We start from the raw sequence: 24,568 nt of genomic DNA, 5'->3' as shown, positions 1-24,568 counted from the left end.
TAAAAATACAGTATACAGATGAAATTGCAGAAAGCTGCAGTCTGCATTGCTACATCTAAATTTAATTTATCTCAAGCTCTGGAAAAGTACCAAAATGCATAATATTTTTCTGAGATTTTTAATAACCATGTGACAGACTCTTCAATATCCTGTCTGATATTGAAGCATGTTACCTTTCACTAAATTATAAGATACTCATTTCTGAGTGAAAGACTGAATACAAAATCAAGAACAAAAGAGAGAGAATTCATCTCAAAAATTAATCTGTCGGTCAAACAGTCTGAAGTAATCACCTCAGACCCTTTCCACAGTCAGTGGAGAAGTCCTCTCACAGTCAGCCCGGGGACTGAATCATTCCAATATGCCTTTAGTGAAACGCACCTTTAAGATCACACCTATCTCTCCAGGTGCCTTTGTCTCTCCACGGACATTAGAGGGAATTTACAGCAACTCACGACGATGAGACTCTTAGTTTCTACATGACTAAAGACAAGTCACTTTGTTTTGTTTCATGTTCTGCAACACTACCGGTTCTGCTTGTACAACTGCAACAGTCCTATGAGACCAACATTTGGATAGGATGGCCACAGGGAATGAAATTGGATCAATTTAAACCAAAACAAATTCCTCATACGTTTATACAGTTTTATTTTTTCTTACCTGGTCAGCATCAACAAATATTACTTTATCTACAGCCAACGGGAAAAGAACATCCAAAAAAAGGATTTTGTAGCCCCAGATAATTCGTTGCTTTTCTGTCTGCTGATAAAGCCAGCGGGGCCATTTATACTGTACTAATTCGTACTTGAATCCGTACTTTTTAGCCATGTGAGGAATAACATCCTAGAAGAAGATCCAAAGCTGTAAGTTGCACATATATGTGACACACAAAGACTTGACACAGTTGTAGCTCTGTTGACCTTACTGATCACATAAATTATTATTTTTAAATGTTTCTTTAATTCTAGAAGTATCTTTAGCTCTACAAATATAAAAAGCATTTATTTCAGGCTCATAGATATCAGAAGATAATGAACTGTAATCTATCACTGGGTTTTGGGTTCCAGAAAAGAAGTAACTTACACTTGAGGTCATTTCCAATGATAAAATTTAAATTTTAATTATATAATTTCTCAATTGTAACAATTTTTATAAGTATTTAAAATTTTAAAGAAAAGCTATTAAAAGAAAGATGTTTCTCCTACCTTAAACGTTGGGGAGAGATAGTTTTTCAGAAACCAGAATTTAACTGGTGTTTTTGTATGACGTAGAACAGAAAGCATCATAATTCTGTGGAAATATAAGTCTATAATAAACAAACCAATACACACAGGTCATTATATTTCAACTGCACCTGAATGGTGCTGAAACTTTTTAATTTTAACTTTTCTTAACCCAGCTTAAGTGGAAATTTATATCTATTACTAATAAAAAGCTTTAAAAAGCACATGTTCAAGACCACTTGGAGATAGATGTGTTTGATCCATACTGGACAAGCAATATTACAAAAAAGTTTCAAAAGTGGATCTGTTATCAAGTTTTATTGTGAAAGAGGAGCCTGACAATAAATTAGAATAACAATTAATCCCTAATGTTAACTAGGCTACTGAGATTATTATTTTAGAATATATTGTTTGAGTTTAATAGGTTGCTGAAAAGAAAACCAGTGAGAAAGAGAAAGCATGGTTCAAGCTAAGATCCTGTTCAGAAAACCCTTAATAACTCTAAAAAGAAAAAAAAAAAGTTCAGGTATGTGAAAAAAGTGAAATCTTTATTTTGGGTTCCATTCTTTGAAATTTTTGTCACATTTGTTTGGTGTAACCAGACAGATAAGCAATAACTTGTGAAGCGTGTGAAGATGTCAAGTCTGCTTTAAAAATCAAGGAATAATAAACCTTAGATTACAGCAAAGAAGCATACAAAATATTTAAAAATTAATTCTCTCCTTTAAAGTAAACACGTCTTTCCTTTTATGAAGGCTGTTGAAGCTTGAAGGAAAGAAACACAGACATTTAAACTCTGTCTGACTACTAAGAAATAAAAGTTAATACATACAAAATACTACTTTCCAAAAAGATATGCATGAAAGAATTGTGCAATTCCCATTCAGGAAATGAAAATCACTAGATCGGACACCTGTAAACAAGCACTCATGGAAATGAGAAAAGTAACAGAGAAATAGTGGTAAACAGATTAGGCCAAACTAAGAATTCTTTCAAAGCAATCATTGCTTATTGAATAATCCATGTCCACTGAGATATTAAATAGAAGTGAAGTCACATATGGACACAGAAGAAGCCATAGTTCGGACTACACATAAACAGATACAACTCCAATGAAGTCACTGCTGCTATGTCTTCAGAAAGAGAGGCTGAACTTCACCTTTTCTCATCCTTCATCCTAGCACATGCACTCATGAAAGGCACGGAGAACATTTTTCTTTCTTCAAAGATCAGTGATATTTTTGAACATCTATACTTTGTTCTCAGAGATGAGATTGGTCCTTCTTTAAGCCTTATGTCCTGATATTAGCTGGGATGCAGTTAATTTTCTTCACAGTAGCTGGTATAGTGCTGTGTTTTGAATTTTTGATGAAAATAGTGGTGATAACACGCTGATATTTTAGCTGTTGCTGAGCAGTGCTTACACAGAGCCAAGGACTTTTCAGCCTCTCGTGCAGCCCTGCCAGCGAGGAGGCTGGGGGTGCCAGGAGCTGAGAGGGGACACAGCCAGGACAGCTGGCCCAAACTGCCCGAAGAGACATCCCATACCGTGTGGCATCATGCTAAGCAATACATCTGGGAAAAAGGAGGAGTAAGGGGTGGGGGGGGACATTTGGAATTAAGGTGTTCATCTTCCAAAGTAATTGTTACGCATGATGAGCCCTGCTTTCCTGGAAGTGGCTGAATACCTGCCTGCTGATTGGAAGTAATGAACGGATTCCTTGTTTCGCTTTGCTTGGATGTGCAGTTTTTGCTCTACCTATTAAACTGTCTTTATTTCAACCCACCAGTTCTCACACTTTTACCTTTCTGATTCTCTCTCCCATCCCACTGGTGAGGGTGTGAGTGAGTGGCTGTGTGTTGCTGAGCTGCCTGCTAGGCTAAAACACACCACCTTGTTAGAAAAGTCAGCTTCTTTATGCTGCTTAAATTTATTTGAACCTTTACTTACCTTAAAAAACGTTCATATAAATGGCCCGAAGCGACTGAAAATATATTAAGAATATCACTTTTCTTTTCCTTCTCTTCTGGTGGAATTTCTTCTGAAAAACTAAGAAAATAATTGAATTATTATATAAGCATGAAGAAAATACTACTACATTACCATTGAGATTGTAAATAATCACAAGTCAGAAAATACACAAAAGACATACTCATCCTACAGTAACTGAATACCTTTACGTTTTTATTTCCTCTGCACATCCCTATGATACCAAAATCTTTTGGGAAGTACACCTCACAACCACTCAGGACAAATGACGGAACAACTGCAGTCTCAAATTTTTTCAGTCAAACAGAAAGGCATCAGCGATGCAGCAATGACTGCACGGTATGACATCTCTGAAGAAGGCAACCCTTCCACTAGCGCTGAGTTCTCATAGACTAAACAGACTGCAGGTCCCAGTCCCAAACAGTGTTTCTGACTTTTTTTCCATACTGAAGAGGAAGGATATGTGACAAGTTTCTAGACTGGAAGAAGCTGGCAGACAAACTGCAGGACTCGAGCTCATGCTCCTGAGCTACAACTTTGACTCAACAGGAAGATCAGCTAAGAACTTTATTGGGTGAGGGTCTGCAGAAAAGTTTATTACAATTACTTACAAAAGTCAAACTTAAAGAGGTATTTCATTGACATACTTAAATAGGCTTCAAGGGCTTTCATAAATTTTGTCAACCAGCAGAGAAATAGCATCATAGCCTGCTTTTTGATGTTCAGTTTGATACTGATGAGTAACACGTAACACATATTGAGATTGATTCCCTGCCACAGCAAAATAATAATAATGTTGATGGAGAAAATGAACAGGAACTAGAAATGGAAAGAAAGGATTAAAAAGGAAATAAATAATGAGATGTACAAGACATCATAACTTGTCTTTTTCCCCCTTTTATTTATATTATAAATCCCTTGGGGAGACATCAGGTCTTTTCAGATATTTGTATCACTATCATCTAAAAAAACACATTATGAGGAATAATAAACATGTCCTGGAATAGTTAAAATATAAACAATTTATTTATTACCTTGCAACTGATTCCAAATTTCCTTTTTCTGTTATTCCATCAGTAAGGAGATCTTCATTCACTTTATCAGGCTTTTTCTGTACCTAGTCATGTACGATAAATGAATTTATGTAATTTGTGAAATTATTTGATAATAATTACTACTTCAATTGTGCTATCAAACAACTACTGGTTAGCTGGACTTACATCTTACCAATTCCCATTTCCGTGAAATAGTTACTGAATTGTGTTAAACTGGACTGTAAAAATGTCATTTCATACTTTTAAACTATGTACAGAACATATCATAAGAAGAAGCAAAGTATCATAGCTCATTTTCCTCCCGGACAGAAGATAAAGGTGTGATTTTGCGATACAGACATTAGCAGACAGAAGAAGAGTAGCAGGGTGGTGCACCGTGCACTGAAGGGAAACCCTGATTCTCATAATCCCTTCACAAGGAGAAAGTGACAAATCTGTGCCTGAAACACTCTCCTGTACAACTTAAGCCATTTCTGTTGTCTTACCCAGCTACTAAATAAGACACCAAATTCATTTTGTTTGCTGACCTTAATCTCCTTGATTAAAAAATAACTTTTTGAAACCCAAATACCTTCCAAAACTAGGTGTTTAAATATATTGTTACAACCATAGCAGTTTCTCATGTTTACACTGTCAAATTAACACTTGCAGACTTCTCTTCACACTAAGTCTCCTTTTAACTAAGGGTGCTGAAGCCATTATACTAGATATTGCTGAAGTGGTTCTAAAATGCACCACTTTTCACATAAAATATTTTTCCTATTTAAAGCAAGCTGGCACCCTTTACCCCTTCTCTGTGGTTTAAAGGCAGTCTCCTCACCCTCCAGAATGTTACTTGTTTTCTTAAGGTTCTGGAAACTTTCAATTAGAGAACTGGGGAAGAAACTCTGGAAATAAATGATTTTTAAATACTTCTTTCTATTTATGTTTATATAGTTCTCTCTGCTTCTCAGTGTCTGATATTAGGATAGGACATACCAAATACACATAAACAAAATATTACTTACATAATGTAACTTTTTTTTTTGTTTTTGATATATATTTATGATTTAAAGTAATGTAATTTCATTTACACAGATTTGGAAACTTAGGGCAGAATTCAACATGCCTAATTTTGGTATCTGGACTTCTTGTAAAGTCCCTCCCCAGTCACAGGGCAGAACTGGATGCCTCAAGAGGTGCTCACTCCTTGTTTTAAATACAGTATTGAGCTGGGATGTTATGTACACAGATGTATTATTTTAATAGCTATTTAAAAATCTCCCACACAATTAGTACAACCTGACTTGATCAAATTAACCAGATTAATTTACATACCCTTCTCTATTTAAATTTACAAAATCTAAATTATATATTCCAGTATATTTCTTCCGTTTAAATATAGCCTAAGACGTGAGCTTTAGTCATATATAAAGAAATAGTGCAGATAAAATATCTCTTTACATACTTGAACTTTGATAATTTTGCTTCTGAAGTTGTTTAAAACCACAATAACATCAGCCAGGTCAGCTACAGAATCTGTTCCTTCATGGCTGTGAGGGGAAAAAAAAAAATGTGCAAATGTACTAACTCATTAAAACATGCATTATCACTTGTGTTTAATTAGAGGATAAGGTTTAGGATTGCTTGTATTTATAGAAACAAAATTTCTTCACTTGCACCTAATTATATCCTAACTTCAGACACTTCCTGAGCTTTATTCATACCTAGTCATTGCCCTCAGTTTTAACCCTCACTTTTTAATTTGAATTTTTACAGGAAATTTTATTAACCAATGAAAAAATGCAGCAATCTAGAGCTGAATATATTATTATGCATTATACAGATACATATTGTATTAAAATATTAAACTACATTTCATTTCTCAAATACGGAAAAAATCTTAGAAATTGCTTTGTGATGGCACTAAATGTACTTTTAAAATAAATCTACTTTAAAAGGTCTGGTGAAAGCTTCATCACAGTGCTGAAAGAGTAAGGCTGGTAAAAATGGTTGGTTTTGGTAACAGACGGGGCTGTAAGCAATGCACCACATGAACATTTGCCCCCAACCATCAATTTAAAGCTATTCAGGCATTTCTAAACTGCACTCATCCACTCAGTAAGAAGTATGAGAAGTGTTGCTGTCTCTCTGTGTTGCTGCGAAATAGCATAATTCTCAAATTTTATAGCTCTTATATCTCAAAAGCCCATATATTTTTCCTTCAATCCTTTCTTTCTTTTAATACCATTATGTTTTCCCCTTGCTACAGCTACACATACAAAATCTTGGTTTAAGAAAGTGATCTGCTACCCCTTAGTTTTGCCCCCCCTTTTTTTTTTCTTCAATCTGTTTCATTTTACTTACCTAAAAGTGACAGGATTTTATATATTTACTCGTATCTTCTATTTAATACACTTCCCTAAAACCTATGATCACTAAGTTTCATAGAGATTTTTGCACAAAACAATGCTCAGAATTATCTTGACCTTTCCACCAATTTAGTTTTACTTTCACACTTTTAAAATATTGCATATATGAACAGTCAGTCAAGAACTGTCTTCTTATCACAGCACTCAACATAAAAGGGCACTGATCTCCACCGTAAATAGCGCAATTAAAAAGCTCTAAAATAGTAAAACAAGAGCCATACTCTTTTCTGTTGACAGCAGAAATGGCAGCAGCTAGCACAGTCAAGATTTTAAGTGGTCTTACTTTTGCCCTTAGTTTTTCCACAATCAAAACTTTCTCTTTTATTCACTCATTTACCTCAAAATTTCCATGTTACGAGTTCTGTTGCTATCTCTGTAGCTCCACTGATGAAGATAGTTTTCCAAAGTATTTAGAATATTCTCGAACTGTTTGGTTTGGCCATTCATTTAACATCACTTTTGTCTCCTTAAATCTCTTCTCTGGATCCCCCACTATCAACTCCAACTTTATGAGCTCACAAGTGTTTTACTCCGCACTGGGCTCATCGTGATGAGTTTCTGTCCCAGTAGGAACAATGTATTGGAAATAATGAGAGTTACCATTAATTACACTTAACGCTGGTCTTGATATAATTTATCTGTTTCTCCATTCAAATCCTTGTATATTTCCTACTGTAACACTAGATTTTCTTTTCTTGACCGAGTACTTCTCTTCATTTTGATTCCCAGTCACTCATTTACATTATCAATGGCTACAGACTAGGATGTTCACTTGTTTTGAGGTAAGCATCTCTCTGACAGAAAACTGAGTCCATCATACTCTCCTCTGATTTTAACTTAGTGTGCTGAATCTTATGGAGGATCTCTCCTCTTGTACCTGTGCATGATACTCAGCACGTTGCCATTTTATTAATGTAACAGATGTACATTTCAAATCAGTGATCATAAGAAAAATGTATTGAATGTGACCCCTGGTTTGGAAGAAGTGGGATGATGATTTATGAACTCCTTTAACAAATACAGTAAGGATTTCGTGCTTTTTCCAAAAGGTACTGAACACTGCTAGCACTGTTAGTGTAACTTATAAACTCACTGAAGGCAGGCACAACTTTGTTTTTAAATCTTACCAAAACGTCTTGCATACTGATGGCACTATTAAATATTTAACAATAACTACTTCTCTGTTATATAATCATTGAATAAAACTAAATATGTCCAGCAGACCATTTAGGTCACAGCCTTAATCTGTTTCAAAATACCTACATACTTTTAAATACAGATAACTCCATATGGAGAAAAAAGCATTCAGAGAAGACCCTTTCAAATCTCAGAATAAACAAACAACGCCTTGCCCAAATTGCAGAAGATAAACATTTCAGTTAAGCAGTCTGCATACCATCAAAGTATAATAAATTATACCCAGTTGCCTTTTTAAAAATGAAATTTTCAGCGGGAGGCTATATCTATCTATTTTTATAATGAATTATTCTCTTGCAATACCTACCTGTTTCCCTACCGACATCACAGAACCAAAGCTCTAATAACAAGTAGCGTTCAGACTGTCGCTGAGTATATTGATTTTAATTTTCCTAACATTCACAGTAATTTATTGATAACATTGATTTACAAGTGTGACTGCTTCTGAATAATGATCCTTGTTATAGCCAGTATTTGACAAAAAAAAAAAAAGCTTATTTCAAAAGCTGTGTATTTACACAGAGTAAAAATAAATTACTTGCATGTGTATTAGATGTTACTATGAGAGAAGCAAAGTACTCACTGAGTTGTTAAACACGCTGTGACTTCAAAATCTTGTATTTTCCCTAAAACTCCTATTATAACGTACAGGCCTGTGCTTCAATAGAATGGGTCAAGTACAGTTTAACAGGAGTGGCTCTGATTAATGTACAAGGATAAAGAATATCCTGCAATAACTCTTGGCAAAATTCCATGTTATCAAACAGTTGCATGAGTTCTGACAGCAGTTTGGTACTACTAATACTGATATCATTAAAAGTAGTATCAGAGATGCCGGTACAACCCCCCAAACATACTTTAGCTGTTATATTCTAAGTCTATGGCTTGTAATAATTAAATGAAATAAATGTTATTTTTTTAATTCGTCATCAAGTATTAATTATACATAACTTAGCCGGGCTCAGTAAAGCCCATTTTTATTACTTCTTAAAGAAAATCTTTAAGAATATCTTAAAAAACTGCGGATGTTTTAAGTTTCCTTTGAACCAACCTAGAAAGCAGAGTGGTTTTGTTTCACTTTGCTTCATTTTTTAATTCAACTATAGCTCACTACATTTTTTTACAATGATATCTTTCATAAATCAGTTTATATACTTTAAGAATTGAACATTAAATTAGACATCTTATATAGCTACATGTGGTGGAGATTAAGTGAACTTCTTAGGATAAATACTACGCTTTTCTGCTTTTCCAACAGATTGTGAGCCATTGCTGAAACAAAATAAATTGAAAGTTGCAAACAAGTAGAAGGAACTTAATATCCTGTTAACATGTCTCCCTGTAACACTGGAATTGATGCATTAACTAAATACTCAAAACAGCAAGCATGGTCATTGTTTTACTCATTTTATAATAGCAGTTGATGACTAAACATCACATGGAACTGTGTGTTCCTGAATTCCAAGTAATAATAAATATTTTATACGAAAATTGACCTATTTCAGCCCACAGAATTACAGGGAGAAAGGAAAAAAAGGCAAGAACTGAAGCTAAAATAAAACAACAATGTTTCTCTACAATGGACTGGATCCAAAGCTTCAAGAGGAAGCCCTCATATACTACAGATATATGCTGTGACATACAACATGCAGGGAAAGTATCTAGCTGAACAGCTGGTGTTACAGGTATGGCTTTGGCACCTATGGCTATTGTACCCTCTTCAATGAAAAAGGACTGCTGAGGAGAGGTGGGATCTACCTGATACACCACTTTGCCACTGTAAAGGAGGGCTTCACAGCAGGTTTGTCAGGGAATGCTGACCAAAGACTAAGAACAGCTAGAAGTATGTCAGCAGTGAGGAAGTGCTTAAGGGAAGGCTCTCACGCTTCTCCTGAGAAAGCAGCATGGCTGGGAGCCTGTCTGGGAATGCACACAAGATGGGAAATAAACAGAAGAAAGTAGAAGTTTCATAGCTGCGAAGCTATGATCTCACTAAGATCACAAAAATGGCAGAGAAGCTCACATGCCTTGAGTGACTCAAAGGCCTCTTACGAAGGATAGGCAGAGAAGTCACGAAAGATGGTTTGCACCTGGCACAAAGCAATGGGTTGAATGTACAGAGCTTTGCTGTGGAAGAAGCAATAAATCTATCCAGAGTTTATGGGTAAGGATCAGAGAGATTAAGGTGACATTGTGGTGGGTGTCTGTAAAAATTGCCTGATCAGGAAGAGGAATTAGATGAAGTCTTTACAAAGCTGGAAGATGACTTGTGATCACAGACTGTGGTTCTCATGGTAGACTTCGAATATCCCAACATCGTCTGGAAAGGCAACATGGCAGGGCACAGGCAATCCAGATTAACAAGGTGTGTTTCTTTCTATAACTGTATATCTTTCTATAACATATACTACAGCTTAAAATAGAATTTTGGCCTTACGCAAATCTAAAACATTGAAGAAATGCAGGAAAGTCTTACGACAAGAGAATGATACAAAGGCAAATGAAATTTAATGAAACTAGTAGTACTAATGTACTAATAGAATTTAATGGAAATTGCTGTGCAAGAAAAAAGAAACCTAATGATAATTAAGCTATAAGAAGCTTTAAATTAGCTATTAATTCTCAGGAAAGAGATCTTGGAGACCGTAGATTTCTAAGAATACCAGCTTAGTGCCTAGCAATACTGAAAATGGAGATCAGGCATTAGTACTTAATAGAAAACAAAGCAGTAAAAAATTTACCAATGCTATTACACCACAAGTCTGTCTTTAATTACGGCCAACCAACTCAAAAGGATAGAGCCGAACTAGGGAAGACACAAATAAGAGCAACAAGGATGACTGAGATATATGGAGAGCCTCTGCATGAGGAAGAACTATACTCAGAATTTTCAGCTCAGAAATGAGAAAAAATAAAGGAAAAAGAGAGAAAGGCCTATAATACTATGAACATATCTACCCACATTTATTACAGAGAAATACTTCTATTTATGTCAGGTATATCCCACACAAAGCTGCAGAGTGCATTAGTTCCTTTTTCTTAATAAAACATGCCTTTAAACAATACTTTGAAAACCATACACTGGTGAATATTTAATGCTTCTGTTCTATCCTGTCTTTCAATTATGGAAACAAAAGCAATTTCAAATTTTAAATTACAGCCTAGCTCAATGTAAAGAGAAGAGATGTCTTAACAGAGTGGAAAACTTACTGAACAAAATAGGAAAGCAACTAATACTAAATTTATATTGAAAAAGATCAATGCTTAAGACAAAATATCTCAACACTCATTTCAGAAATGCAAGAAGCAGAAAGTAGAAAAACACCATCGCAGAATACGTAGTCTGAAATTAAACTACAATCATTCAATAGACACCTCTACTCAGAAGCAGATCTTGATTAAAAATAGTATTGGACTAGAATCATGGATAAAATTTCACAGATAATTCAAATCTGGTCGAGCAACTTTGGAAAATGTGATTCCAGACAGAAGTAAAAAATTTATTACAATATTTAGAATATTAGGAATACAGTATAATCTATCATACACAGTCCATTTTATTTCCAGCCTCTCAATGTATACACACAATTCTAGATCATCCTCGAAGGGATTATATGAAACACTTCTTTATTTTGCTACTTAGCTTTGCATGTGTGCGGTAAAATGAGTAGGTAGTGAACTCTATTTTATGAAAAATCGCCCAGAAAAAGAACACTTTCAAATTTAGTTTTTATGTTTTATAATTTCTTCCCCTTACACTATCAGGAAATAAGGCATCTGTTATAAACTGTAAATCATCATTTCGTCCCTGTTCTACTTTTTCATGTTATTTTCGTTCATTTTTCTTCAGTACTGTCAGATCTTTTCAAAATATGTTGAACTTTAGCAGATTCATTTATGTTTCCTAAGGACAGATTAATACTTACGAAAACACCTGATAAATCTCTTCAGATTTCCCTTTACGCAATCTCAGTGTCCAAGCACCTGGATTTGCTTTCAGCTGAAAATACCCCTATGAAAAGTAAAAAGACAGGCATTTTTCTGTCAGCATTTCATAATCAACCATGTGAATATCCAAACATCAATTACAGAACATTTGGTACTGCAGCTAAGGTCAATAAACACTACCTACTGCCACACTAATCCTTAATGTAATATGGTATAATATCACCTTTTCTGTATGTCCATATTAATGTGTTCCGTTTGTTTCTAGCTGAATTTGAGGCATATACAAAATCTTCATCTAGAACAGTAGGTGAGCAGTAAAGACGTGAATTATTAAATAGACCCTAAGCAGAAAAGCTTCTTTCAAATTAAAAATTTTTGTCCGTAACAACTTTCCAGTCAACACAACTCTTTCCAATTTAGGAATACTGCATACAGGCATCACTGTGTGAAAGCCAGATGAAACAAGCTTTGGAAACAAACATGGGAGCTTCATCATGTTGAACACCTTCTGCTGTTGAGAAAGCATTCAGTACTTGTGTAAAAGTCAAAGAGTCACAGTTTATTAAGCATTTTATTCTTTGTGATACAATTTTCACAGAGAACTGAGAATGGCAGATAGGTGACAGATCTTATTCACCAAAGTTAATCTTTCTCTATCAAATTACCTTAGACAAGACAAAATAAGTCTTTCACTTCAGGAATCACAAGATCTTCTGCTCTACAAACTGATGCCAATAGAAATAATTACTTCAGGTGACCAGAGGAATTCTGAAGTGCAGGTTTGTCCACAGAGGCTTTAAGCACTTATCTGAAGCAACTAAAATAGAAGCCTTCTTTGCTTGGATCATTTTTTAACAAAAATGGTTATTTTAATCGGAAAGTGATTCATACCTTATGTTTATTGGTAGAGTCTTCATCTGAGGATATCTACCTCCTATTATCGACTTAAGGCAATGAGACTCCAACATTAGGCACTTCAGGTAAAGGTCTAAAATTAACCTAAACTAAAATCTATATTGGATTTTAACAGTGTGAGGAAAAAGCTGGGTAAATCAGAGATGCACATCTTCTTTTGTAGATGGTCTCAACTCCAGGATACTGCTGATACTTTTAACATTGGTAATTTCGCAACACAGAGAAACTGATTTTTCCATTTAGAACAACAATGGACTTCTCTATTACGAACAAAAATCTCATAAAGAATACTCATGAAGAGTGTGCAATTGGTTTTGTATGACTGTTTTGTACTTAATACTTACCAAGTTGGCCATCACAATAGTATCAACCATGACAGGATTATTTTTTGTGCCCAGGGTGAACTGTAACCCTCGAGGAGGTTGTCCAGTTGTTACATCAAAGCAATGTCCTTCAAGCAATATGTATTCCAGTTCATATTCTGCTGTAACAGTCCCTTTTATCTGTGGAAGGAATATTTTATTACTAGATTACATCACTTAACTATGTGGAAAAAGCAACATTTTACAATGACAAGCATGTTGTTTGGGATTTATCTCACCTAACTTCAACTGTCAAAAATAAGACAAAGGCTCTTCCAGGGGGAACTTCTCTCAATTTTAAAATAGGTATCCAAGATAAAAAGGACAAATCTAGAAGAACCTTCTCTCCACTGACTATTGAGAAAGCTGAGACATCTCAGCTTTGGTAAGATAAATCCCAAACTTCACTTTTATGATACACGTTCCAAATTCACATTTTTGGCGGATCAAACACCCTCAGTATTTTGCATAAGATTAGTGAATGAAACAAATTTGGTTATTTGGAAACTGAGGATTAAAAATATAATTATATATAATTTAAAAAAATCTAAACTAAAAAAAGGTCAAATATTTAAATCTATGTTTTTATCTATATTAATAAACAGCAATATATTCAGGTTTATTTTAAGATATAATCAGGTTAATCCTATTTCTACCAAAAATACATAATAAAAAAGAGAAATAGAAAAATATCACAAATAACACACAGAATTCATTTTTTAGTTTTTTTTTTCTCAAAAACCATGCATACTTTCATAAACATTAAAAGCTCAACACAGTAGATAAAGTACTTTTATTTTTATTATGCATTCTGTGTTTCTTTTCATTGATTTCTTTAAAGGCTCTTCTTGGAGAGAGAGATTGAGAGAGAGAGAGAGAGAGAGAGAGAGAGAGAACGTGGAAAAGCAGACAATGAAAATAAAAATGGTAAAAGACTGACCAAATTATCAATTAGCACAGAAAGCATTTCTGGAAAACAGAGACAAAAATCCCACAAGATTTCCTTTTCCCTCTTGAGGTTGAAGGTACAAGTTTTATAATGCTTACAAACCACTACTTACATCCTGTAAATGAATGTTATCAAGATCACAGGAACTGTTTACTGCTTCAACCAACCAGCTTTCAGGAGTGATCATGTTTAGAGTCAAAAGCAGCGATTCTGGCACTTCTAAGAATTTTGCCACAGGTTCAGAAGGAAGGTGTTTGTTGATCCCGTACATTAATTCTGGTTCCAGAACAAAACGATAGAAGCTATTGGAAAAGAAAGAAGCTGTTGAAAAGTGTTAAAAAAAAGTGCCATGTTTACTGAAGTATGAAGGCTGAGTTGCAAATACAATGTTCTGCTGAAGTATGTTATAATATAGTGAATGCTTACCACATTAATGATGTTTGGAGGCATGGCATCTCCCTGTTCTTGCAGAATACTGTGGAATACTGTCAGACAATACATACACTCTCTCAAATGGGTTGGTACAGAACAGAACTATTTGTTTTGGATAAATTTTTGCTGGGAATGTGCATAGCTTCCACTTATATTCTTAACAGCGGGGAAAGTAAAAATACCCAAGAGGGGCATCTAAATATCTTGACCGTGTACTGCCTTGGATTCTCAGAATCTCTATCACTAAACTAAACAGAAGGACTAATCTGCTGGAAAAAAAGTGTCTTTGGGAACAGTTCCTGACACTAGCAGCAGCAAAGACAGAGAGCAGTGGGAAGGAGAGGTCTCTCTATTCTCCAACTCTTATTCCCTAGGGAAAAGATTCTTGAAACAACATAATGATGATGTTTTCCTTCTTTCCTTCCTGTAGTGCTATCCAACAAAATGAGAAGAATCAGAACAGAGAAAGATGAGCACTGAAGATCTCCATCTTTCTCCATCAGAATGAAAGCAGCAAGCAATTAGTACTTCATATGGAAAAAAACACAAAACATTTAATTACTATGAAAGTGGTTTTTAAAAAAGTAAAAAGGTAAGAAGGATAGAGTTTTCCCACAAAGTATTTGGACTAGGGTGTACATGGAGGCTTTTTACATGAAAACATTGATGTGAGAAAAATACAACCTGTCCTCAGGGCAGGTCGCAGAACACTTCTTCCTCTTACCTTTCCGAAGCTCTAAAACCTGTAAAGTGGCAAGCTTTAAAAGCTATCACACACGATACTCTGAAGTCACTCTCTTGCAATATAAGAGATGTGCATTCATTTTCTCTGAAGCTGAATAGAAACTAAGGCCTTCTGTTTTGTGGACAACTAATTCATTCTCTAGTCTACTGGATAAAGGGTAGACACTATCATCAGCTCTCACTGATGACAAGATTATAGGTAAAATTTCTGCCAAAGGGATGGACGGCAGTGCTTAAATGCATCTCTGAGAGGGAAAGAAGCCCTCTCTGGGGAGTTCACTTCAGTGTAAATGTCTGTAACTGAATTAGTGAACCCTAGTCTTTATAGCCAGTTAAGAGAAAATTCAATTTAAAGCTTTCTGGGTCCTTAATGAATTAAAATGAATTCGCCACTATAGACTGTACATTACTCGGACAAATTTTACCTTTAGATTTAGTGTACCAAATCTGTAAAAATCAAGATACGACCAAGTTAGGTAGATAATCTCTCTCTACAAGTGTCCACAGGCATGAAAGACTCTCCACTGACTTCTACAGGGATTGTTTATGGCAGGGGTATTTGAGGGACTAGATCACTACTCTGTGACGCAATGTTTGATTTCTTAGAACTAGAAATTTTTCTAGACAATTACTTCAGTAACATTCAACTTTTATTCAAAGAAAATAACTAATGCAACAGAAGAAACCATATACATCACCCACTTTTTCTTTCTTAATGGAATATGTACCATTAAGGCTTTTTTTCTTAATTCAAGTGAGATCATATACTTGTAAGAAAAGCTATGAACTACTCACCTCTTCAGTGGCACTTCTGACAGCTTAGATCTACAGTTCAAAAACAACCTGAGTTTCATATTGACAATGTCTTTGAGTACCTACAGAAAAAAAATCTCTGGTTCTTGATAATCATCAAACTTTGAAAATAAACCAAAACTATCCTTGTAGCATCCTGTCATTTCTCAAGCTTCAGTAGAAATCTCAAACATTATAAAGTTCCTAATATATCTGTATATTAAGGGATGTTGCCAGTTATTGCAAATAAAGATTTGACCTTTTTGAAAAGTGAATGATTTAGCACACAATATTTTTGATAGTCAAAATGTTAATGTTTTCTACCAGTGATACAGATTTTTATAGAGCAGCTATCCTTATTTTCCAATGAATGAGTAAATTATAGTATCACTTTTCTCATACTGTGTTTTCTGGAGGATTTTAAAGCCCTTTAAAGTAAGTACAACATGTGCCTTTGATCCAATAACCAATCTTAAAACAATGACCTTCAGTCTTACTAAAATTGCTGTACACAGTAAATTGATGAATACAGTAAAGTTCATAAAACTGTTTTAATATTGTCAGTAATAGATTAATGGTATGCTAAACCACTCAATCAATTTCAAAACATTCAAGTTATTTAAAGTAATTTCTACTTCTTTCTCAGTTTATTCATCTATTCATTTCTAAAATACTAATTTTTGGATGCTGTTATTCAGGAGCTATAATACTAGATGTTCTTTGAAAATCTGTTTTGATGTTCTTTGAGAGCAATCTGTTTTGCTTAAAATTAACAAAGTATTTATTTTCTTTAAAACACTCTTAGAAACCTTTACCAAGTTATCTTCATTTATGTGGTTTCTGATCAAAAGTGCTTATTTGAAAGTATAAAGCAACTGTGTCTACCTTTATGGATATTATCAGAAAAAGCAAATAAGATATTAAAACTAAGTTAAAATACTGATACCACTACAGCTAAACTTACTATAATGGTAAGTAAATTAGGAACAAAGCAAGACAATGACCATCCTTAAATCTCTCTTTTATTATAAACAGTATTTTTCCTTCCTCAGTTCAACCCATGGCTGGATAGTCTGCTATAGTGCTACAACTTTGCATAGCTGACACATTGCTCACAGTTTGTCATTCTCATCCTTTGCCTCACCTGAATACCATCACTGAAAAACTATTGAGCAAAAAATGAAGACTAGGGAATGGCATAAGGGTGAAAACAAGTGAAGAACCAGGAAATGAGAACCTGGAAAGCAATGATACTTGTAATTATTCAAATCCTCATAAAGCTTTTAAGATTAACAAATTAATCTAGAATGAATAAAGCTCAAGTAACTCTTTCCTTAGAGAGAGGAAGCTTGAGGAAGCTTAAGGAAGAATTTCAGGGCAAAATAAGGTTTTAGATTTATTGCAGGTATTGCCCAATATGCGCTTTTAAAAAGCAGAGGTATATAACCATATTCCATCCATATATTCATACCCCAAGAGTAGTAATTCATAATATTAAGAGTAATGTTAAGCAGCAAATAACTGAGGAAAATTAGGAAAGTTCTTCTCTGGTCAATGAATAAGAGGAATTGGAAAGCCTCTGATATGGCAACTTATTCAATGAATTCAGTCTGTTTACTTTAATTAAGAAAATGCAAAGAGCAGCCTGGGAATTTTGTTCTGTAAGTATTTCAAACTGTAGCAAATAGCTGAATTATTTCAGTAAACATGTCTTGAAAATGATTCAAGCCCAAATTTTGTTTTGTATGTGCAGTCACTTTTCAAATGCTTACAGTCAGTTACCACAACTCGTCCAAAAAGCATTAACTCACTACACCATGATTATTCAACTAATCACTTGGAACTGTGTGCAAACATCACCATAACATTAAACATCTACACTGAAAACAATCTCTTACAATAGAAACTTCAATAGAGCTGACAAAATGAAGAGAAGATGAATGTGTAAAGCATGGAGCTAAATTAAAATCTGCAATTCCAAGTCTGAGTTTAATAGTCAGGTTAATTAACACTGGAAAAGCTCAGTGAGAACTGTGATTGGCACCTAACCACTTAGCAATATTTAAATTAGGACTAGATTGAAAAAAAAAAATCTACTTCAAATGCTAATTGATCAAAAGAAGTCCCATGACCCATGTTATGTAGGAAATCAGACTTGATTATCAGAAGAGGCTCCCTTTGGAGATTTCTCCTCACTTTCGGAATGGAATAAGAGTTTCTCCCTGAAGACAGAATGAACAAAGGAAAAAAAAAGGGGGATTTTTCACTTCACATTTTTGAGGTCTTTGAATTCAGTAGCTACTATTACATGAAGAAGAAAAAAAAAAAGTAGTAGGATCTTAGCAGTTCATACTGCTGGAGCCAAGCAGTTAGGCTAGGAGACAGGTAATTTGTTCAGTGGCACTGAACAAACAAAATGTGTAACATATTGTTTCAGCTGTTTTAGGTGAACCATGAGAAAAAAACATTCAATTTTGTCTTCATTTTTAGAAAAAGCAATTTCTACTTTTGTCACATCACCTTTGGGACCACCTTCATAAGTTAGGACTAGTTAGTTGCTCCATGTATTCTGCTGAGAACTGATGTGGTCCAACCCTGGTAAAGTTAACAATGGTATTTAAAAATCTACTATAGACACTGACCCTTGTCTTGTACAGTAATATTTGATGTTGAAGTCTGTGACAAAACTTTTTAAAAAAGGCAAAACACTATTTCTATGGAAAATTCGAAAGTTCTACCTGACTCCCTCTGGAGAGGATATAGAGCAGTTCTTATGATACAATCCACTATATATTAAAAAAAATAAAAAAATAAAAAAAGGCAAACAAAAACAGATAGAAGCCCTGACTCTGCTCTAACTCATTCATGCTCCAACTCATACCTTGCCCCTGGCCTTGAATTGCCATTTTTTGATACTAAGCAGTAAAGTTATTTTACTGCTTACCTATAGCTGTTTATACCTTCTCAATTTCAGTTCCATTTCATATGAGTAGTTTATCATTTATATTTCAAAAAATATTACCAAAACACTTATTTGAAGTGACTAATAAGGGACAAAAGTAATATAATAGCAAGTTTTCATCAGAGCAAAAAATTAAAATGTGACACAGTCAACAATGACTGAGGAAAGAATCATGCTCCTTGCTGTGGTAGTTGCTACATAAATTTTGCATCATGACTTGGTACCATCCCAAAATTCCGGGCGCTAGTCCACTTATATCACTCAAAAAAAAGATTCTTTAAATATAAATATATTCTGGTACTTAAAGCTTACAGTATTTATGTCATCTATATCACAGAATCACAAGATGGCTGAGGTTGGAAGTGACCTCTGGAGACCATCTGGTCCAACCCCTTGCTCCAGCAGGGCCACCCAGAGCAAGCTGCCCAGGACCATGTCCAGGTGGCTTTTGAAGGTCTCCAAGGAGGAGACCCCACAGCCTCTCAGGGCAACCTGTGCCAGTGCTCTGTCACCTACACAGTAAAGAAGTGATTCCTGGTGTTCAGAAGGAGCCTCCTGTGGGCCAGTCTGTGCCCACTGCCTCTTGTCCTGGCACTGGGTACCCCTAAAAAGAGCCTGGCTCTGCCCTCTTTGCACTCTCCCCTTCAGGTATTTGTATACATTGATGAGATCCCTCCTGACCTTCCTCTTCTCCAGGATGAACAGTTCCAACTTTCTCAGCGTATATACAGCAACATAATCAGAGAGGCATCCATTCAGAAACTTTGAGTTTGGGGCTTGCTGTATACATAGGCATGTTTTGTCAAAAATTCTTCATGAATATTACCACATTGGTAGCCTTTCAGATAATAAGAATTAAAAGAAAGAAATCAAGTTAATTTATTTTTAATTAAAAAAAATAATGTGAAAGTAAGTTTCATCTGCATTAAAATATTTCTGATTTGCTTAGTTTCAATAGCATTTCATTATTCTCTCTGAAGGGTTGGCAAGCTGAATAAAACCAGAGCTCCTATGAATCAAGTCGCATCTACGATGGCTGAACAGATTGGTACACCATGGGAGTCATTTGCCTAGACGTGCATTAAGGAAGATATTGTTCATTAGGGAATTTGCTGCACTAAGAGAAATGGAGGCTTCTGATCACAGCTAAAAAGACCTGAGGCAACTTACCAGAAAATGAACTTCTGGCTGAATAGAGAGAGTTTCCCGCCAATTCCAAAAACAAAACATTTTCATTTGGTAGGTTCAACATTTCATTTTAATAGAGAATGGTGAAATGAAAGATCTGATTCTAGAGAAAAAAGCTAGTATTTAAGAGTCTCAAAACAAACAAGTTTGTGGTATGAGAATTTTCATGAAATTTTTAAACTTCTTACTTTGTTTCACTATTATGTACGAAGAGTGACTGGATGCCTCACCATTCTACAGGCAAAAAGGGTACGAAAATGGGAGGGGAAAAAGTGATGTAAGAATTTATGGAACTTCCATAATTACTGCAGAGAAAAAGATAAAACAGGATGCAGCAAAAATCAAGCAAAGGGCTTCAGAATTCTAACGGACCATAAAAAGAAGACAAAATTTACATTTTTATGGGAAACTATAAAGGAACCTGAGGCAGAGTGATATTCTGCAGCTAGTGAAAGAAGAAAATCATTTTATGAGCAATGTTTTTAGGACAGTCTCTCTTTAGATGATCAATAGCTACACACAATGGAAGACTTCTAGATATACCTGGTAGCATTAATCAACGGAGAAATACCCTTCCAAGAGCTGAAAGGTTTATAGTCCAATCTTATGATGATATTACGGGTCAGATTTAGACCACCTCATTTAGGTACATTGGAAAACTAAGGTGGTTCGGCATAATGGAAAGAAACATATGCCTTTTAAGATTTTGAGATGGGAGATCCTCTCCCTCTCCATTACGCATACTCCTCCTTTCCTTCTACTGACTGTAAAGAGCATTTATGGACTCACTTCTAAGAAGACTGGTTCATAGGGCATCTCAATTTTAATTGCAAATAAGGTACTTACAATGATGAATTAGATCATCCCCAACTTTTTAGTATTAATTTAAATAACCAAATAGATATTTAAAAAATACCTAAATTCTGTTTACCTGTTTACTACACTTTACATGAAAATAAGTTTAGTACAAATTAAACTGCAAATATGCAAATTAAAAGAAATGACCACCATCTTACAATCAACAAATGAGCCATCTTCTGTGCTTCTCTTGTCAATGGATCAACAATAGCAATAACATCATAGAATGGTTCATTCTCTTGGGGATCGACTTTTACTATGCTGTTAAAAAAAAACCCAAAACAATAAATAAGTGAAAACTCCAAAATGAGTTTATAGAAATAACAAAAATTTTTAGGCACAAATCTGTAATATAAAAGCCACTTCATATTTCACTGCTTATGAAGATATTTTCCTCATTTCCTCAGTAGTCACTTTTGTCCCCTGTGATATCACTAGAAAAGCCAAATACGAACAGCAATTAAAATTTAGTATTAATCTACATAGTTCCATACTGGTTATCAGTTAAATATACGCTTAATTACAAAATCAATAAAATAAAAGAAAAACAGAGAGCAAAATTCAAAAAAGGGCCTTTTTTGTCGCTTGTCCACAATTTTCTTCAGTGACATTTACTCTTTCTTTTACTGATATCTACGACTATCAGATTTGACAAGTGCCAATGGTGACACATTTCACATGCAACTGAAAAATGTGAAAGTTGATCAGATGAATTAGTTTTATGCATTACAGAAGATAATTTAGCTTCATTAGAAGAAGTCAAGGAGACTCCAGTTAAACTAATCTGGTTGTACAGGAAGGAAAAACTAGTAAAAAAAATAATGTGCTGTAAATACACAAAATGGTTTTCGAGAAAAAAAATACTTAGAAATGGGATTAGTGTTAGTGAGGTCAAACTCCCTCCAGTACAGAAGTAGCACAGCATTCCACGTTATTAGTAAAACCTTGGAAAAGGTGTTAGCCACTTAAAGCAGGCTACTGATATCACTGTTTGTCTTTCCAACGACTAGAAGAGGCAGGGCAAGGACAGTGGCACAGCAGGCTAGAACAGTTTTGCAAATAGAAACAAGTAAGGATTTGGAAATAATATCACCCTAATTTTAATTTTGATCATGGTTTTTGTGCATGTCTTTTAAAGAATGTGCCTGCCTTTGCTCCAGAAAGCTTGCCCCAGCTATGCTTAAATTAAAAATGGCTACTGTTAGTGTCCATTACAAAGACAGGACTCATAGAGGTACATCCTAGTATTTTAGGTCTCAATAACAATGACAACAAAAGAAGGTGCTTGTGGCATATTCACTTTTTAAATCTAGGATCAGAAAAACAAGGATTCTGTATAGAAGTACACTAGTAACACTAGTATGAGCCTGGCAAGTGTAAATCTGTCTGCTCAAGACAGTCTGCTCAGTTTTTTTTTAAGGAATTAGGTGCCATTGAGCCAAATCTATTTGAATTTGAATGTAATCTGGTTGTATTTTAGAGTTTAATCTTATTGTATTTTAGAGTCAAGCTAAGAACAGGAGTCAAGAGTGACACTGCTAAATCCACAAATTGTTTTACGAGCATAAGCATATGTGCGTTAGCCTTGCCAAGAGTACTCAGGACTAACAAACTGAATAAGCTATATTGTAGTTCCACATTAATGAAAATTAATGGGGACTTCTTTTACTTCTGATCTGTGCAATTACATTTGATAAATGTTAAGTATGGACTCCAAGTTTTCTAACCAGATAAGCGCTTCTATTCACACCTGTTGTAATCACTCTTTCTTCAATAATGGCTAAGGCTGGAAAACCATTAGGTATTACTAATTAATCTATTAAAAGACAGGTAAAAAATGTATTACACTAGGACAGATGAACAGATTGTTCATACAACCATACAATCAAAAACTTTTAAAACTGGAATGCTTACTGAAGTTTCCAAAAACTGAATGTAACAATCAGTATATTATAATTTTAATATGAAAATACTATAGGTCCATTACAATGACAGACAGAACTCACCTGTGCTGTTCCTTGAGTAATTCAGCATCTTGTCTCACCTCTGTTTTAGGCAAAGACGACAGTAGTGCATCTATTTTCATAATGAAATCACTGCCACTATATTAAATAAAGCACATGCAAGTCACAATGATTTTCATTAGAAAAGGAGTAAAGCTTTTGCATTTTAGTCTGTCTACATAAGGAATATTTAAAAAGCCCACATCCAAACCTGGATTCTAAAAGATTATCACCTCGAGATTTTGTAGCTTTGAGTAAAACACTTGGCATGACGATGACAAAGAACCACTACAGCCTTAGACTTTGGGAATTGTATGCTTCTTAAAATGAAGCAATGCAGAATCAGCAGAATTTACATTCAGCCTCACAGTTTGCATAGTACAATCTGCTGATATGTAGAACTCTGTATTCCTTTTTTTTTCTTTTCATTTTTTCCTTTGTAACAACATCTAGGAACATACATAAGTGAAGAAAGCTTTTAGCTTACTTGGCCACATCTTTTTTTGTGTGCGTGTGTTTCTTCCTGGAATCTCCTTAAAAATATCAGCAGTTCTATTTCAGTGTCACTGAGTCTTAACATTTGATTAAATATGTTTTGCCTTTCACTACTTATCTCCTTGATAATTCTACTTCTTCATGATTTATTTTTTTCTGGTAGGTATTCTCTCAGTTGTGCCAGTCCTTCCAGATAGCAGAAATGATACTCAAGACACAAAAAGTCAATACATATTTCTCCTCAGTTGGCTTGTAAAAATAACATAATTGTGCTCTCCTCTTTGTACACAAATTGGATGCTTAGATTAGAGGCTGTCTAGAAGTCATCTTTATACTTACTTCTTCAGTCAACAGCTGTGTGAATATTGTCTAGCAGGGTGTCAGCGCACCACATTTGTTCATGCCGCTATGGGCTCCTTTTCTAATGATTCCCAAAGACAATGCAATTTCTTACTTCAAATATCAATACTCACTGTGTTTTTAAGATACACTGGATTTTATTGAGCTTATTTTTTTTATTTAAGTAACCAAAAGCCAGTAGGAATTGTTTACAGTTAGCTGTACTCATCTCTTGGCTGTAAGTACAGTGAATGTAGATAAAGTAGTTGGAGTAATTTAGCAGAACTAAACACATTATGAGACAAGTTGGAGAGGATAAGATTATTTGGATAAGCAGTGATCTCTTAGGCCTTAGCCTCACACACACAACCAATGACAAAGAGGTGCAAGCCTCTTGAGAAATACAGGGTGCCTTTTTTTCTGCTCTGCATTGTAACAAGGAGGTACCAAAGAGGTTGTCAGCGGCAGGGTAAATGACATGCAGCTGAAAACCAACATATAGGTTTCTATTACATATATAAACTATATGTTACAAAGCATAATTGGCCAAGCATAAAGGTGATACAAAATTCAGCGGATATGACATTTCTTCTAGAAAACAGGGCAATTGTTTGAATAGGTAAGTATACCAAGTCTGTAACAAAAATGCAAAAAAGGAAATGAGGGACCCTTAAAATTTTCTGCACAGAAGTACTCACATGCTAA

At 34.8% G+C, this 24,568-nt stretch overlaps 1 protein-coding gene across 2 annotated transcripts in view; it reads right to left on the bottom strand.

The window, feature by feature from the left end:
- The window catches only part of UGGT2 (UDP-glucose glycoprotein glucosyltransferase 2), an 88,404-nt gene that overhangs the window by 7,203 nt on the left and 56,633 nt on the right, over nucleotides 1-24,568 (bottom strand). For both annotated transcript variants that reach the window (XM_013201620.3, XM_066986756.1), the window contains exons 24-34: nucleotides 23,033-23,128; nucleotides 21,185-21,287; nucleotides 16,022-16,101; nucleotides 14,163-14,352; nucleotides 13,084-13,242; nucleotides 11,803-11,888; nucleotides 5,716-5,800; nucleotides 4,248-4,330; nucleotides 3,175-3,273; nucleotides 1,206-1,290; nucleotides 661-843 (exon numbers count right to left, since the gene is read on the bottom strand). In XM_013201620.3, the coding sequence (XP_013057074.3) occupies nucleotides 661-843; nucleotides 1,206-1,290; nucleotides 3,175-3,273; nucleotides 4,248-4,330; nucleotides 5,716-5,800; nucleotides 11,803-11,888; nucleotides 13,084-13,242; nucleotides 14,163-14,352; nucleotides 16,022-16,101; nucleotides 21,185-21,287; nucleotides 23,033-23,128 (1,249 nt within the window). The remainder of the gene's footprint in view (nucleotides 1-660; nucleotides 844-1,205; nucleotides 1,291-3,174; nucleotides 3,274-4,247; nucleotides 4,331-5,715; nucleotides 5,801-11,802; nucleotides 11,889-13,083; nucleotides 13,243-14,162; nucleotides 14,353-16,021; nucleotides 16,102-21,184; nucleotides 21,288-23,032; nucleotides 23,129-24,568) is intronic.

The sequence above is a fragment of the Anser cygnoides genome, chromosome 1, assembly GCF_040182565.1.
Source record: "Anser cygnoides isolate HZ-2024a breed goose chromosome 1, Taihu_goose_T2T_genome, whole genome shotgun sequence".
Classification (NCBI taxonomy): Eukaryota; Metazoa; Chordata; class Aves; order Anseriformes; family Anatidae; genus Anser; species Anser cygnoides.
Note: the sequence above shows the minus strand (reverse complement) of the source record. Positions and strands in the feature narration are given on the sequence as shown.